This window comes from Gymnoscopelus microlampas (genome assembly GCF_963454915.1).
Source record: "Gymnoscopelus microlampas genome assembly, chromosome: 7".
In the NCBI taxonomy this organism is placed as follows: Eukaryota; Metazoa; Chordata; class Actinopteri; order Myctophiformes; family Myctophidae; genus Gymnoscopelus; species Gymnoscopelus microlampas.
This window is the reverse complement of record NC_139944.1, coordinates 21,615,202-21,631,640: the sequence shown is the minus strand read 5'-3', so window position 1 is coordinate 21,631,640 and position 16,439 is coordinate 21,615,202. Positions and strand designations below refer to the sequence as shown.

The following is a 16,439-nucleotide window of genomic DNA, read 5'->3' as shown; positions in this document are numbered from 1 at the left end:
CTCAATGGCAGGTTAGCCACTGGGGTACAACATCAGTGGCAAGCAGTAGAAGGAATTTATTGGCATAACGACTTTGAGGGGGAAAGTTTATAAAGATAATTGGCTACTGTAAATAAGTAAGTAGGTTGGAGAGACTTATTGTCGGTATCAGCTGAGAGCGTGGGAGTGTATCCCTGTTTCAATGCGCTAGATAGACCCCTGGGAGATGGATTGCTGAGGTGGAGCACAACACCTACCATCACCTCCCACGCATCATGATCCAAGTAATCCAGGGATTTGGGGCATTGGCACCTACAGTACAGTATGGTACGCCACGGACAGTGGCGAAGCATAATCCTTCCGGACTTCTAGCCTGGCGGAGATAAAAAAATAAATGTAATATGCAAGAAACCAATATAAATAATAATTGGGCCATTCACTGTGTTGTGTGAGGATAGAGACACTTTACATGTCTGTCTGTCTGTCTCTCTCTCTCTCTCTCTCTCTGTCTTTCTCTCTTTCTCTCTTTCTCTCTCTCTCTCTCTCTCTCTCTCTCTCTCTCTCTCTCTCTCTCCCCCCCCCACATTCCTGCCATCATCAATAATGCATGTGAGATAGATCAGGAGGATCCCCTCTCTCGCTACTGCCACTCATTCACTATGAAGAAATGAAGCTGATGTCTACTTGACCGACACCTGTGTTTGTGTCTCTCTCTTTCTGTCTGTCTCTGTCCTTTATCTCTTTCTCTCTCTCTCCCTCTCTTTTGGGGGGAGTTCCATATTTATCTCCACACACGTTGTGTCCCCGTCCCTCAGTCCTTCATTCTCCGTCTGCAGAGAAAGAGTCAATCCCCTGCAACCAGACAATAAAATCCAGTGTTAATTTCATTGTAAGCAAGGGAAGTGGAGAGAGTTAGAGAGTTGGTGAGAGAGCGACAGAAAGGTAGTTGCGGAGAAAGGAGGAGGGGGGGGGGGGGGATGAGTCAGAGCTCGTCCCACAGGACTGAGTGGGCCGGCTAGGTGGGGGAGGATAACGTCACAGGAGTCATTAAAAGAGGAAGCAGTGGAACGGAGCGAGCGAGCGCCCGAGCGAGAGAGACAAACAACATCCAGATAACAGTCAGCAGTGGGTGGATGGAGGGAGAGATGGAGACGGGAGGGGTGGAGGGGGCGGCAGGCAGGCAGGCAGGCAGGCAGAGGGGTATCCTCGCTGAACTAGAAGAACAGAGGGGGTGGCAGGGAGAAGGATGGAGAGACGTAGACAAAGAAGAGCGGAACCCCTTCTTCCGCTTCTGCGTTTCTCTGACGTGGGTTTTTTATTTTTAACTTATCTAATTTTTTATTTATTTTATGTATTCTCCACAACCTCACTCACATGTTCAGTTTATGAGCTCTGACCGGCGTTTTCTTAATCGCTTCGTCCACACAGCACATAATTTGTGAAATGCATAGCCTTTGCATGCTTGTGTGTATGTGTGTGCATGCGCACGAGCGTGTGTGCACACACTTAAGCTCACTCTTGTTTGCACTGTGCACCATTTGTATTCACCTTCATCGTTCATTCAGCTTGGGCAGAGAGAGCCAGACAGATGCCCATGCTGTGCATGACTCTTTCCATTCTGAAATGTATCTCAATCAACACAGCAAATGATCGCAGATGCAGTTCTCAATGATTACTCACTACGATGTGGATGCAGGATTACACAATTTTGTCATCAATGGGAAATAACTAGACTTGCATCATTGTACATGACTTTACAAATGCCCTCTCCACCTGATTACTTTCTGAGAGGAACTTTGGTAAATCAGTTACTTTTGGGGGGAAAGCTACTGGCTGCAGTTACATAAGCCACATTTTTAAAATTCTGAAATAAATCAACCATCCGGTTCCCACGAATTGAGTGCTACATAAAATGATCGGATGAAGTGACTCTTGTGCTCCACAATTGGTCACCAAAAAGAGGTTCTGACATGCTTAAACTACAGTCACAGGTTCAACTTCACTATATAAACGCCTGTAGATAGTGAAAGGGAGAAGACGAGCCCCGGACTAACTCAGAAAATAGTAAATATAATGCACAGAAAGAGTATATATTAGAACCGTAAAAAGTAATCAGAAGGAGCATTTACATGACACATTTTCATCAGTTGAACAGGTTGAAAGGAGTTTATACTTTTAAACAAAATGAAATATATTTTGTAAGGGGACTGTTTCTTCTGCTATGCAGTTTAATTACTGTTAGTAGAATTAAGGCTCCATGTAAACGCAGGTTTCAGTTTTCACTTTTGTTGATATAATACAGGATTGATATACATGTTTGGCTATGACTGTATAGTTCAATTGTTAGCTAGCTTTATCTTGACACCCAACAGCTGCTACTTGCATTTCCTCTGTAATTTGCCTCAGCTTACTGTACAGCAAACAGAGCTGTATTCATTTATCTATTTAGAAAGTCATTGACAAACTTTAGCCATCTATTGTTTGATTTGACAACTTCGATTTGTTGCTAGAGGTTGCTTGTGTCTTCATTATTCCAGGAAAAGACTATGGGCCCTATCGTCGCCTGACCCCTTATCCCTAAACTTTTTTGCCTTTTTTTTTTTACTATTTTAAAAAACATTTTAAAATAGTTCAAATAGCCGACCTACAAGCTCACAACGTGTCGTTGTAGATCGGCTAGTTGAACTATTTTAAAATGTTTTTCAAAATCGTAAAATATGGCTAATAAGTTTGGGGATAAGGGTCAAGGCGGCGCGCAAGATAGGGCCCTATATATATTCTTCTTGACACACACTCCCAGCAGCTACTATGCAGCAGCATTCCTCTCATTTCTGTGGCTTACCCTACTGCTAGCTATTGCAGGGACCCTGACCTGGCTTGACCTAGAGTGGCTAAATTTGACTTGGTACCTGCACTGGCCTTTAATGTATGAAGTGGGTCAGAGTGTCCTGCACTGCGTTACGAGCACTGAGGATGAAGATCACGGTTGAAGAGGTGTGGTCTGGGAGAGATAGCAAGAACCGAGTATAGGCAAATTGACACAAATGATCAAATGGCGAAAATAGCAGATCTACAAGCTCACAATGTGTCGCAAAGTAAAGTCTTGTGAGCTGATAGATGGACTATTTTTTACTTTTTTTAAAAATTGTTTGACAACACGGCTAAAGTAGTTTAGCTCTCTAAATGAAAGGATGTATAGTATATCATGAAAAGTAAATGTAAGGTACCGTAGGTGGTAACATTTTGTATATACTCAGCAGTCTATGGCACAGTTTTGGACACTACATTGATAGGCTTGAAGGTATTTTCTTACTCACTTTTAGCAGAGTCAGAAACCAATTAAACATTGGAGGATTATGCCCTGCTAGCAGTAGGGCTCTAAGGAAGGCAGTGTTGTTCCGTCCGTGTGTCCTTCCAACACTTAATGTTCCAACACAATATATCTCTAAAGGTATTGGCCTAATTGCTACAAAGTTCTTTCACTTGAGCCAAACTTTCCACCTGCGTTTGTTATGTCAAAATCGAATGGGGAGATTGTAATGGAACTTAGAACCATATAACTGAGTGACCTATCCTGCCTTGAGACTCAGAGTCTTGTTTTTGCACTCTACGCACAGGTAAACAAAACAACCAGTTCATAGTCAACGGCATGTCTTGAATCCCTCTGAAAACACCTCGATATATCCCAGTGATGATGACACGTGACATTTGGCTAATATGGTATGGTATGGTCTACTACAGTGGTTCTCAACCAGTGGTCCGGGGACCACCAGTGGTCCTTGAGGGGGTTCCAGGGGGTCCCCAGAAAAAATGGAGTGTACAAATGGAACCAAATGGACCCTTTCGGGTCCATTTGGTTCCATTTGTACACTCAGAGTTAAATGAACACTGATGATGATACTACAGTGTAGATTGGGACCCCCAAGAAATCAAAATGGTTGAGTGAGTCCCTGGCATATCTTTTCAAATGGGGGTCCCTGGGCTAATATGTGTCAATTTGGGGGTCCTTGACGCGAAAAAGGTTGAAAACCACTGGTCTACTAAATGTTAGCTACTTTGATGCATCTGCCCTCAGCATCGGCGTTGCAGGGACGGGTGTGATGACGCCTTCGGCCCTGCCCACTGACACACTGACTGAACAGAGCTCTCTGGTCTGTTTTCAGACCTGCATGTTAGGGAGAAGTGTCTGCACATCCAGACCACAACCAAACAGGTTGTTGTGCTTTGCTGATGCTGAGCTAAGCCTGCTAATAGCCAGTCAGCCGTCGTTGTGCCATGACATTACAGCAGAAGCAGTCGTGCTTGGATCCAATTGCACTGTCTGAGTGGCATTACCCAGACGTTGGATGTCGTCAAATTGTCCTTGTGGACAATTTGACTAGTGTGATGGTGATCGAACACAGATTGATCTGATCTCAGTTGCCACAAAACGAGTGGTCTCGTCATGGCATCTGGTTGTTGATGTTCTGAGTTGTTTGACGCTCATCGCCTGGTTAATCTTGATTATCGTTGTCGTAGACAGGTTTCATCCAGATTTTCGTGTTTGTCTCATTGTAATAGGCACATCCATGTCTTTTTAAAATTAATTACAATTGTGCAATTGTCGTATGTATCCATATCTAATGTGGTTCATAGGATTCAATCCAAAAACCATCAATGTGTCTTAACTGTGGTCTACTTTTCTAACACCCCACCCCCTACCCCCCTGCGCCTCCATCCCTCGCTCTCCTCGGCTCACTGCAGTGTGCAGTCTGCACATTTATTTTTGATATCATCCCTCTCTCTCCGTGCCCTTCTCACTGGTGCTCGCTCCACACAAATGGCAGCAGCTGAGAATGACGTCACTATCTCCTTGGCAACCCTGTGTGCCTGTGCCTGCGAAAAAAGCAAGGTAGGAGAGGGCCGAGGGAGGGGGGAAGGCAAGAGAGAAAGGGAGAGATGGGAGGGAGGCAGAGGGAGAGGGCTGGCGGGGGATGATGAGAGAATAGGCGAGGCTGCTGGTTCATTCATAACCGCCCCTCATTCACTGTGCATTCTCAAGGTGTCTGTTTTAGCACGGAATGTCCTCTATTCCCTCCCTCTACCACGCTGTGGGACGACAGCATGTGTCAGAGATGTGATTTAGTGTCGTTGACACTAAAGTAAGACACATTCACAATGCTGCGTGTGTGTGATAATGGATGGCAAACTTCTGCTGCGAGGGAGAGTTTTGTAAGAAAGTGCATGGGCTGAGGGGTGTGTGTGTGTGGCTGTAGTGGTCATTGATGCAGTACTGTATGCTGCTGCTGCTGATGCGGCTGCTACTGCTGCTGATGACGCCCTTGTTGTTGCTCTGCTTGGGTCTTCCCCACGCTGGGAATCCCTGCCTCTCCTCTTCTCTCATCTATCCTGCAGCACAGCACAGTGGCACTGGTGGACACACACACACACACACACACACACACACACACACACACACACACACACACACACACACACACACACACACACACACACACACACACACACACACACACACACACACACACTTTAGTGCACACTTAAAATGTGTGCCCACATGCTTTCTTTACCTGAATTACCTTTTGTGTGCACTTTTTCATACAATTTTGTACAAGCAAGCAGGACTTAGAATTTCTCTTTTTTTTTCTTTTCCCGTATACTCTCCCCCCCCACCTTTTCTTTTTTTTAACAGTTCTTCCATCTTTCTTACTTTCCGTTTTCTCAAGAATATTCACACAAGCTAACACGCGAAACCTTCCTGTCGTCGTGTTGCTGACTCAGTGGCGCCAGAGGAAATGGGCTTGTAGGACAGATGGGATGTTATTCAACTGTGTCTGTGTTTGTGTGTGTTCATGAGCCCGTGCACACGCATGCTGAAGTCGTCAGAGTTTTCCTCTTTGGAGCTGAGATTTGGCCGGAAGCTGTTTGTTTGTGGTTCCCTGTCATGTTTTATTTTCTCCATGTTGGTCTAATGACGGTCCCTGATGCTGAGAGAGAAGGCTAACATGATAATGACTTGCTGTAACTAACGATGCTCTGGCTATTGTCTCCAGGGGATGAGGAGGAGGCAGAGCTCGAGCAGTTCTTCTTGATTGGAGGGAGTTTAATTAAGAGCAGCTTGTAATTGGAGGAAGTCGAGGGGGTTGTGATTAGAGATGCAGGATGTCGCGTGTTAAGCCAAGACTTGAGTGGGCGACCTGGAGCACAAAATACAGTACTTCCCTCTGGCCTGTTCTGGTTTTTAGCATTGCATCTCATTCTCACATTGCAAGTTGTCTGCACTTATGAAGATCCAAGACTCTAAGATCCATCAACTTTTAAAATGCAGACAATTCCTATTATTGCTAATATGCTTACCGTAGTTATTGTAGATTCTAAGCCTGCTTGGTTTATAACCATTTTGTGAATACCTTTTCACTAGTGTAAATCGCTATACGGAATTTCTGTTTCTCCATTATAGCAAGACATTAACCATTCATTAAAAAAACATATACTATGTTGACAGGGGTTCCCTCAGGGGTCTGTACTTGGCCCCCTCCTTTTCCCCCACTATACACCAAATGTCTGATCTACAGGCTCGTTGTGAGCGTGTAGATCTGCTATTTTTGCCAAATGTTTGCCTATTATGACATGCCCATGGGAATGCTAAGGTTTGTGTGGTTAATATAATGTAAGAACGTTTTAATAAGATAAAGTAAACCAAGAAGTGTTACGGCTAACACTAAAGCACTGATTAAGATGGTAAATAACAAACGAACATCTTAGTCTCTTTACTGTCTTAACAGTGGGCTTACATTGGGCTGGTATCTGGTTGAATATGTGTTCCTTCAGTGCCACTGAGCTGTGAGCTTGCAGCAGCAGCGATGAGTCACTCACTGTGTGAAACTGACGTCATCCGTGTCTCCTCTTTTCCGCTGTTGGTTTCTAGGGCTGTTTACTGGAGGGCAGACCATGCTGCTGCTGCTGCACTGAACCAGAGGAGAAGAGACGAGAGGGACGGAGAGAAAACGGACGACCCAGAGGGACCCCAGAGGTGCTTGGTGTGAGTGTGTGCGTGCGCGCGTGTGTGTCTGTGCTCACCCCACCACCTTTATCCCTACCCCACCCCCCCCTGCATGTCCACTATTTGCTGAAAATATTGCTGTTAGTTTACTTCGTTTCAGTTTTTTTATTTAGGTACTTTCAAGTTAACATTTTTCATTTTTAACTACTTAAAGCAGGGGTTCTCAACCCTAAGGGTGCTTGGCAGCACTGCAGGGGGTTTACAAAATTGAGAAGAATAGGATTTACCTTTTTAGTTTTAAATCTATTCAGTACACAAATGTGGTTGTAATGACTTATAATTGTAATAAAATTGTGAGACTAAGTCTAAAGTGAGACTGAGTTGTACATTATTCACTAAATGTGTAGCTTACCTTTTGAAACTGCAATTAAAAAATGTAGTCCTATTGAGCAAAAATGTTAAACATAGGGGGTACTTCAGTTGAACCTTTGAGACAGAAGGGGTTCAGTGCTTAGAAAAGGTTTAACTCCTGACTTAAAGGGTAATTTCACCGCTTTTCCAGTAACATTATCTTCATAATTGGTCCTCACTAATGCTTCCATCTATTCACCCTGTGTCTCATTGGTGGGCTATGGACAGTTCATACCATCTTTCTCTTCCTGGAAAGTCTGCATGCTGAAATTGTTCTTGCATAAAAAAAATTAGTTTGTTTGGAAATGACCAAACCTGTCTACCGATGATGTCACAGGTAAGCAGGTTTCTGAATGTCCATAGCCCTCCTCTGAGACACAGAATGAGTAGACATCAATGGTACCATCTTATAATGAGCATTAGTGCGGACCAGTCAATGGTGCCATCTTATAATGAGCATTAGTAAGGACCAATTATGGGATGATGGGTGAAGTGGTCCTTTAAGCCCTATTTTATACTTGAAAGATTTGACAACATGTCACGATGAGACGCTTTGTGAGCTTGTATATTGGCTATTTTCGCTATTAAAATTAAGGAAAAAAAGTAGATTGTTTTTTTGAAATGTTTTGCCGACAGTTTAATGACTTCCCCAAAATAGGGACGCCAGATTGAGAATGCAGTTAAAGGAGGTAAAAATACCGATCAAAGCTATTGATTTTCAGATTAATGATCAGGACACAGTTTTAGTGTTTTCCTCCCCAAAGCATCTCAGTAGTTCATCCAAATCTTAGTAATAAAGATCAAGGCAGACACACAGGACAATAACATTGTCAATAGATGGCCCATTAAAATGACAACAAATGACAAGACTGTGAGACTCAATTCCTCAGTTTAATAGTTCACCTCAGTTTGTTGTTTTTACTGGTTGTAACATTAGAATATAACAGAACAAATATATATTTATATATTTTACTATTGTAGCATTTCCCCCAAATGAATTGCTTTGCTAGAATGATGTACTACAGCTGGTGCATTTGTTAGAAACCCTGTGTTTTTTTTTGTCTTCTCTCAGCTAAAGCCCCGTGGCCCCAGCGAAAGCTTGCTATGGACTGCCCTGCACCCCCTGCTGCAGCCCAGCCTAGTACACTGCTTTAGTGGACCCCCCTCCTCCTCCTCCTCCTCCTGCTTGTGGTCCCCATCCAGATACACTGTACAACAACACAGATCTGATAGCTGCAACAGGTATTGATTACTGTAGCGTATACGCATGTCTGTCTCCAAAGATAGACTTGGGAGTAGTTCTTTGGCTGGTCTTATTTATCTCTTGTTTGTCTCGCCCCAATCTCCCCTCTGTAGCGTGTCCTGGGTCCTCCAACCCCCCCCTCCCTCCCCCTCCCACCCTCTCCCCTCCCCTAAGAAGATGTCAGTGAGCCTGGAAGCCGACATCCAGCAGGAGGGAGAGAGTGGGCCGCTCAACGAGCCCTGCGGCCGAGGCACGTCCTCCCCTCAACTCCAGGGCACCAAGGAGGGGACGGGGGAGGGCCAGGAGGCTGAAGACGGCTCCCTGCACGATGCACAGGTAGAGAAGTGGTTCTCAAACTCTTTTTGTGCCAAGGACCCCCGAATTGATATGTATGTGGCCGCGGACCCCCAGCTGAAAATATTTTGTGCCAGGCAGGGACCCCCAGAAGCAAAGATTTGTGTTAAAAATGTTCGCCTTGTAAAAAAAAAGATTTGAAAGATTTGCACACAGTTTCAAGATTTTTCAAAAATAGCAGATCTACAAGCTCGTAGCGTGGCACTCTGTGTCGCGCTACGAGCTTGTAGATCTGCTATTTTTGAGTAGCCAAAGTATAAAATATGGATAAAGGGATTAAAATGATTGTGGCGCTTTAGCAACACATTTTGCTGGGGACCCCCTCGTGTCCCCCCAAGGACCCCTGGGGGTCCCTGGACCCCACTTTAAGAACCAATGAGGTAGAGGACACATTTAACGGTCCGCTTCCTCCATATCTTAACTGTATATTTTAGGCGCCGTGGCAAGATGTGACCCTGAGAAGTGGTTATAAATAAATGAATTATTTCAGTCGCAGCACTTCAGGGTTGTACAGTGCAAGTAAAATGCTCACATTCTCTACACTTTTGAAAAAAAGAAAAGAATGAAAGAGAATTATAGATTGTTTGTTTGGATTTAGGGACACCACTGCAAATGTAAATTTGGAGTTTTGAATTGATTGATTGAATACTTTATTAGTAGTTTGCAAAAAAAACACAGGAAAGTACAGTTAAATACAAAACAAGGATTTTAAACTCAAGAAAGCCTATGGCTTGTTTCCATTGGGGTCCTTTGTACTCAACTCATCGAAACATTTAATGACAGACAAATAAATATACACTACTATGCAAAACATCATATAAACAGTTTAAAACATTTAGAAAATACAGTAAACGGTTCGGGGGGGGGAATTAGGCTTTGACTTTTACAGGGGCCAGTTTCAAATTCCCGCCACCTGTAAGAGCGGTTTTGAAGGAGAGTAGGGATTTACAATCCGTTACGACACTTTTTTTCCCCACATTTTTGTGGCACAAATTCAACCCCTTGTTTGAGCCAAATCTGGGTTGGACGTGATTAGTGGAGCTCCCTCTGGTGTTGTGATTGTGGACTTTATTGACGTTTGTGAAGTATTGTAGTAGTGTTCATCATTAGATATGTTAGCACTTATTTAATGCTTTCTAGTGTGGTATTGTATAAATCGAACGCACCTAGTACTGTACTTGACTAGTTGCCCTAAACTTCTTAAAGGGATATTTCACTTTAAAAAAAGGGGTCATTTTATCATCTACTCAGGCTTTTGTGAGCCCCCCAGGTAATTTTTCAGTTGCTTGATTCAGTATTTAGTTATTTGATATTCATTTTATCAGACACGCCCCCTTCCTATACAAACATAACTTCAAACATTTTTAACATGTTAGATTCATCAAATACACCCGTCCTTGGTTCTGGTGACTCATAATGCCCTCCTAATACTTGAGGGGCCGTGTTTTTTCGATAACTTTTTTCCTTTTTATTTAATTTTTTTTTTTTTTATTGTATTTCATTTTTTAAAATGTCCCCAAGAAACATAAAAAATCACACCTGTGTGAAGGTAGCGGCGCCTTTGATACATTTTGTCATCAATAAGTGTTTATAATGTGCTTATAGCAACGTGTCACGTGAAGCTTGACCAATCACTTTGTTGACGTGTCTGACCAATCAGAACGTTGACGCAAAAGCCAGGTATAGAGGGCTAGCGCCGCTAAAAATAAATGAAAAAAGTAATTGAAAAAACACTGTCTCCTCACGTATTAGAAGAAAAATGTCAGTCACCAGAACCAAGGGCGGGTGTTTCCAATGAATCTAAAAGTTTGAAGTTACAATGGGTTTGTATAGGAAGGGGACGTGTCTGATAAAATTAATATCAAATATCTAAATACTGAATCAAGTAACTTAAAAGCTGTCTGGGGTACTCCCAAAAGCCAGAGTAGACTATAAAATGGCCCAATTTCTTTTTAAAGTGAAATATCCCTTTAAGCCTAATTGCCTATTTTTGGTGCGGGGAACCGTAGTGCGGCTGAGTATAAATCAGGCTTTAGCCATTGTTTCTGCTACATTTCATTCAGCAGCAGCTGCTGAATTTTCAACACCACTGCAATCCTTGTACACAATATTGCCTTATTTCTCATTATCATATGCCAGCAGTAATTACTATTCACACCACTGCTTCCACTAAAAACAGGCAGGATTTTACCCAAAATATAGTCATGAAATACATAAGTGTGGACTCTGGAGAAAGAGAAAGGCAAGACACACACAACATCCTGGTAAATCCTTTTTTGCTGGGGGCATATTTTGTAATTAACATTAGCTTGCGTAGCATTCAATAGGTCTGACTCATCAGGCAAAGTGACAAATCGTGCCACAATATCAGATATCTAAAATTAACTGCTTAGCAAATTGTACGTGTGATATTTATTAGTTGAAGTATTGCCTGCGAGCTGTCAGGTCAGGATATACTGTAGTTGCAGTTGAAATTAGTTTCACAGTGGGTGTCTCCACAGGCCTCTGTCCACATGTTGTAAATCACACAGAGGATGCGAATGCCTCTTCTGCCATGTTACTGGCATAAGGCTTATACTACAGTGTAAAACATTTTTTTATTTTTATTTCTATAATTTTTATCCCACGATTTTGTAACCCACATTTTTTCACCCAGTGCCAATTGCCTATGTAATCCTGGGCACTACCTACCCTCTGCCAGCCTAGGGAGAGCCCAAGCTGAAGCTCATGCCTCCTTCAATGCATGAGGAGCAAGCAGGCCGCTTCTTATCACCCGACAGGGGGGGAGTTTCCCTGGTTGGACATAGCGCGTGGAAGGAACACGTTATTCCAACCAGTTCCCTTCTCCTCCATCAGGCGCCCCGGCTGACCAGGGGGAGGCAGTATAGTGACCAGGATTACTACATGTTTTTGTGAGGGTATTAACTACCCTAGGAGACACGGGGAGAACATGCAAACTCCACACAGAGTAGGCCCAGTGTACAGTGTAAAACAAACAAATATTTTCTTTGTGTGTGTGTGGGGGGGATTAGGGACGGAAACACAGCCTAATTCAAAACAACTGCCAGGAAAAGGACATTAATGCTCTCCTGTTAATTGTTAATGATCTTATTAACCAACTATGGAAAGTTAAATAAAGATTTCCTGTTAATCCTTAATGATCTTATTGACAATCTAGGGATTTTAATTAGTTTTGTTTGGTGAATAAAATATTATATCAGTCAGAGAAAAACGGTCACAGCGGGAACAAAACTGCATGTTGAAGATTTTTCTCTGTGCTCCTGCTTGTTTCCAATTAGGATCACCAGTGCTTCTTGGCAAAATGTTACCATAGAACCCTGTATTTAGTCCACCTATCAAGGCCATTATTGTATTTGTGCTTCTGTTATTTTATGTTCACATCATATTTTGCTATCATATTGTTTCATAGTTTGCATATTTATTTTAATATGTAATTTAATGTTACAATAAACTGTAAAATGTATTCTATAACTTTATTATGTAAAGTTGATTTATTATTATTTCTCTATAATGTTCTATAATGCCTTTCACTTTTCTCATGCACAGAGACGGGCTCCCAACCACGGCCATGGAAGGAAACGGGCCAAGGTGAGTGACTGATTTTATATTCCAACAAGGAGACATTAATATTTGGTAGTTATCTGGCTAGCCATACAGTCTATAACCCTGGTGCATGTTCCAACAAGGACACATTAATATTTGGTAGTCATCTGGTTAGCCATGCAGTCTTGACTTCCTAAAATATTCCCCTGTAGTCCAGTTAATATGTGATTTGACCAAGGGAAAATTGCAATAGTAATCATTCAAGGTTTTATGTGATCCCTACGGTCATCCAAATAACATATTAAAGGTTTATCATTATATACTTAGTGTAAGTAGCCTTACCATGTGGCCCATAGGTCAGGAGCCTATATCCTGTGTCTGTAGCGTGAGGCAGCTTGATGTACACCCCCCTGAACATGACACTGTCGTATGTCGTAGGAGTTGCCTCCAATCCAACCCTTGATGCTGAGTGCGAAGCAGGGAGTCATTGGTTACAATTTTGATAGTCTTTGATATGACTCGGCCTGGGATATGACTCGGGCTGGGATTGAACCCCACCCCCAGTCTCAGGGCGTTGTAAAAAAAAAAGAAAAAGTTTCAATTGGTCTAAAAGAAAGCGCTTGTGGTCAGTGGGAGACAGCCATTTTCTTTGAGTGTTTAAAATAGATGTAACAATTTCACAATTTAGTCTCTGTGACGAAACACTTTTATACATCTGATACAGTATTTTGCATGACTATAAGGAACAACTTATACCAGCTTTAGACCTTTTTTACACCGAGCGGAGCAGTGTGGGGAAAAGTAAATGCCAAATCTGGCAAAAAAAAGATAAATGGTATTTGGGTAGTGGTACCCCAAATACAGGGATCAGACTTTAAAATATCCTCTGTACAAGTGTTTTATTGGAAAGATTGACCACAGAAACGTAGGAAAATACACTTTTTTAATATAGCTTAGATTGACTGGACTATCTGCTAGTTTGTTGACCTTACATTATTAACAATCTAATCCTCTCAACTGCTGTGTAATAGCTTTTGGAGCCTTCTAATTCTCAGTGGTTCATAATCCTATTACCAAAGAAACACATTCAAATCCTTACTGTCAATTTAACTCTTGAGAGTATACAAATTAAATGAATAAATGAACACTGAGGATTTTACTGTGCAGGTACTATAGGTGCGACAGAGTAACTTCATGGAGGCCTGTTGTGAATTATGGTGTGTAAATTATTTTGTTATCGGCCAAAGGCGGAGGATTATGTACTCACTCATGTGAGTATGTCCGTCTGTCCGTCTGTGAACAGCTAATCTCCGGCGCTGTTGGACCGATCCGCGTGAAACCTCATACACTCCCAGTATGCCGTAGGTTGTACAATCAAAATGTTTTTTTTCCCTGGATTCCTTGAATCATGACGCAACTCCACATATAGGCCCCGGTAATTAGTGCCGGACTAGATTCTCTGCCATTTTACTTTTTCTTCTTCAAAATGTTTTGCTGCTACTCCTACAAATTCTGTCCAAACCTCACACAAATCATTACATATCATCTCTGCAATCATGTGATCAAGATGTACAAGTCAGATTTAGCAGGTTCCATTGCAATTGGCTATGACTGCCCTCCAAACTTTGCATGGTCCCCATGGTACTGTAGGCAACCTGGCCTCGCGAGGATCTGCGCTCCGAGGAGCACACTTTTGGTGTGCAGGATTGTTTTGATAAAAGGGAAATGTGATTTAACATTATCGATCACTTCATTGTATTGTGGGTGTAGAAGAACTACATTATTAACCACTTAAACCCTATAAGCTTCATTGAACGGGGTCCCACAGGGATATATCCTTGCCCCCCTCATTTTCTCCCTCAACACCAAATCTCTTCCAAAAATAGCCTATCTACAAACTCGCAAGCTTTTACAGCATGTAGATCTGCTAGTTTTGCCAAATGTTCACCTGTTATGCTCCAGCATTGCTTTAACCCATTTAGACCTGAGGCCGATTTTGAAAATGCAGGTGCTTTCCCGGATTGAATGTGTTAAAGATGCAGGGGTTGGTGGTGACATGAGCTCTATTACTGTGTGTGTATTTATGGGAACAGCTCCCACGCCACATGATGCACTTGTAATGGTTCTAATACCTTCTTGTTAATGGGATTAGATCTGACCTTCTGCCCTCTTTATATAGTTGTGTGTACACATGGCATGCATGCACACACACACACACACACACACACACACACACACACACACACACACACACACACACACACACACACACACACACACACACACACACACACACACACACACACACACACACACGCTCCATGCATCTGGGCGATGTCTTTGCTGCAAGCCCCCTGTTGTCCTGACCTGATTTCTACTGTGTGGATCCTCTCTCTCATCGCCTTGTTGCACTACAGAATGGTTGAGATGCCAGCCAAGTGTGTCAGCAGCAGGCTCTTTAGAACAGAAAAAAAACAGCATCATCACTGATGATGATTACAATGTTGGAGCTTCCCTTCTACTGTATAACCTGCCCTCATCAGCCACATGGTTTTCATGTTACCGGCGTTCTGCTGTTCTCACCTCAGAATCTCCTACCTCAGAGAGCTCTATTACCACTCGTTACTCAAGGTCTATGGAACCGTTGTGCTCTAAGGAGGGATTTAGATGTAGTTCTGGTATATTGTATTGGAAACATACAGCAACAAAGTCGCTTTTCTTTTTTGTCCCTCTTCTATTTTTCCAAATTCTGTGTTGAAGGAGTGGTATAAACATGCCAGGGGTCTTCATAACATCAGTATCTAGGACACATCACAAAACAAGGTTGACGAGAAAAAAGACAAAATGGGCAGCAATATTATAGTTTTAATAGGCTTTATTTATCTCTGTAACATTTACATGCAAGTCTATAGTTTCTACAAGGACTGTGTGTTTGATTGTGTTTCAGTCTAATGCTAAGCTGAAACTGGTACGGAGTCTGGCAGTGTGTGAGGAATCTTCCGGTCCATTCGGCATTGATGGACTTCCAGAATCGGTAACTGCAAACCTATTGCTCTTTTCCTACACCTCCCATACATTTAACAACCCTCAGTTTCTAGTCTGTAATATTCATCTTTTTTTCCTCATTTCTTTCATGCATGTAATAATTTGTTTGTCAGCAAAACTTCGTAGCCAAATGATCGCACTGAAATTGCAAATAATAACTACAGCCGTTGTTTTCAGAAAACATTCACGCTTGCGCACGCAGGCCTTGCAGAGCTCTTTCCATTTGTCTGATGTAGACCTCTGTGTAGGCCTGTAAACATGTGAGGGACATTTCACGTCATCGAACAGAGCATGAACAAGCGATCGTTTGGCTTCGGAACACATGTATTCTGCTGCACAAGCTGTATGGAGTAATTCTATGGTCATTCTTTTGCCCTTTTTGGAACTCTTAAGAACTGGTTACCATTGACTTCAGTTGTTTTGGAGAAAGCTGCTATGAAGTTTTGCTGGCAAACTCCTTGTGTGTTGTGTGGACAAAGAAATGTTATCCTTGTTTCAACTGGTATGAAGGTAAGTAGAGAATGAGAGAATTTGCATTTTTGGATGAACTATTGCTTTATTTTAAAGTTACTTGTAGTATGCGAGGTTAGGAAGAGAAATTGGCACACTCCCAGTGTTTTGACAACACAGCAGTACATTGTCTAAACACTGGGAGTGCTGGTTTCAACTCCTAACATTCAGTGCACTGGTTAATTTAGCCTGTAGATCAATCTTTTCCCACATGTAGCTATACTTTTTGGGGGACCAGTACTCCTAGAAAGTTGAGTAGAAGAATTAGCAGTATCGGTGCAGAAAACTTCATGTTTGAATATTAAGTTAATACTAATGGTTGTCCTTTTT

The 16,439-nt window shown here is 42.4% G+C and overlaps 1 protein-coding gene across 13 annotated transcripts in view; it reads left to right on the top strand.

The window, feature by feature from the left end:
• Positions 1-16,439, top strand: part of r3hdm2 (R3H domain containing 2) — a 93,444-nt gene that overhangs the window by 32,269 nt on the left and 44,736 nt on the right. For 5 of the 13 annotated variants that reach the window (XM_084063314.1, XM_084063312.1, XM_084063313.1 and 2 more), the window contains exons 2-7: positions 6,908-7,021; positions 8,466-8,635; positions 8,750-8,980; positions 12,560-12,599; positions 15,502-15,588; positions 15,993-16,109. In XM_084063314.1, the coding sequence (XP_083919440.1) occupies positions 8,814-8,980; positions 12,560-12,599; positions 15,502-15,588; positions 15,993-16,109 (411 nt within the window). In that variant the 5' untranslated portion in view covers positions 6,908-7,021; positions 8,466-8,635; positions 8,750-8,813. Of the gene's footprint in view, positions 1-6,907; positions 7,030-8,465; positions 8,636-8,749; positions 8,981-12,557; positions 12,600-15,501; positions 15,589-15,992; positions 16,110-16,439 lie in introns of all 13 variants that reach the window. The other 8 variants (XM_084063307.1, XM_084063306.1, XM_084063316.1 and 5 more) reach the window with 5 other exon arrangements.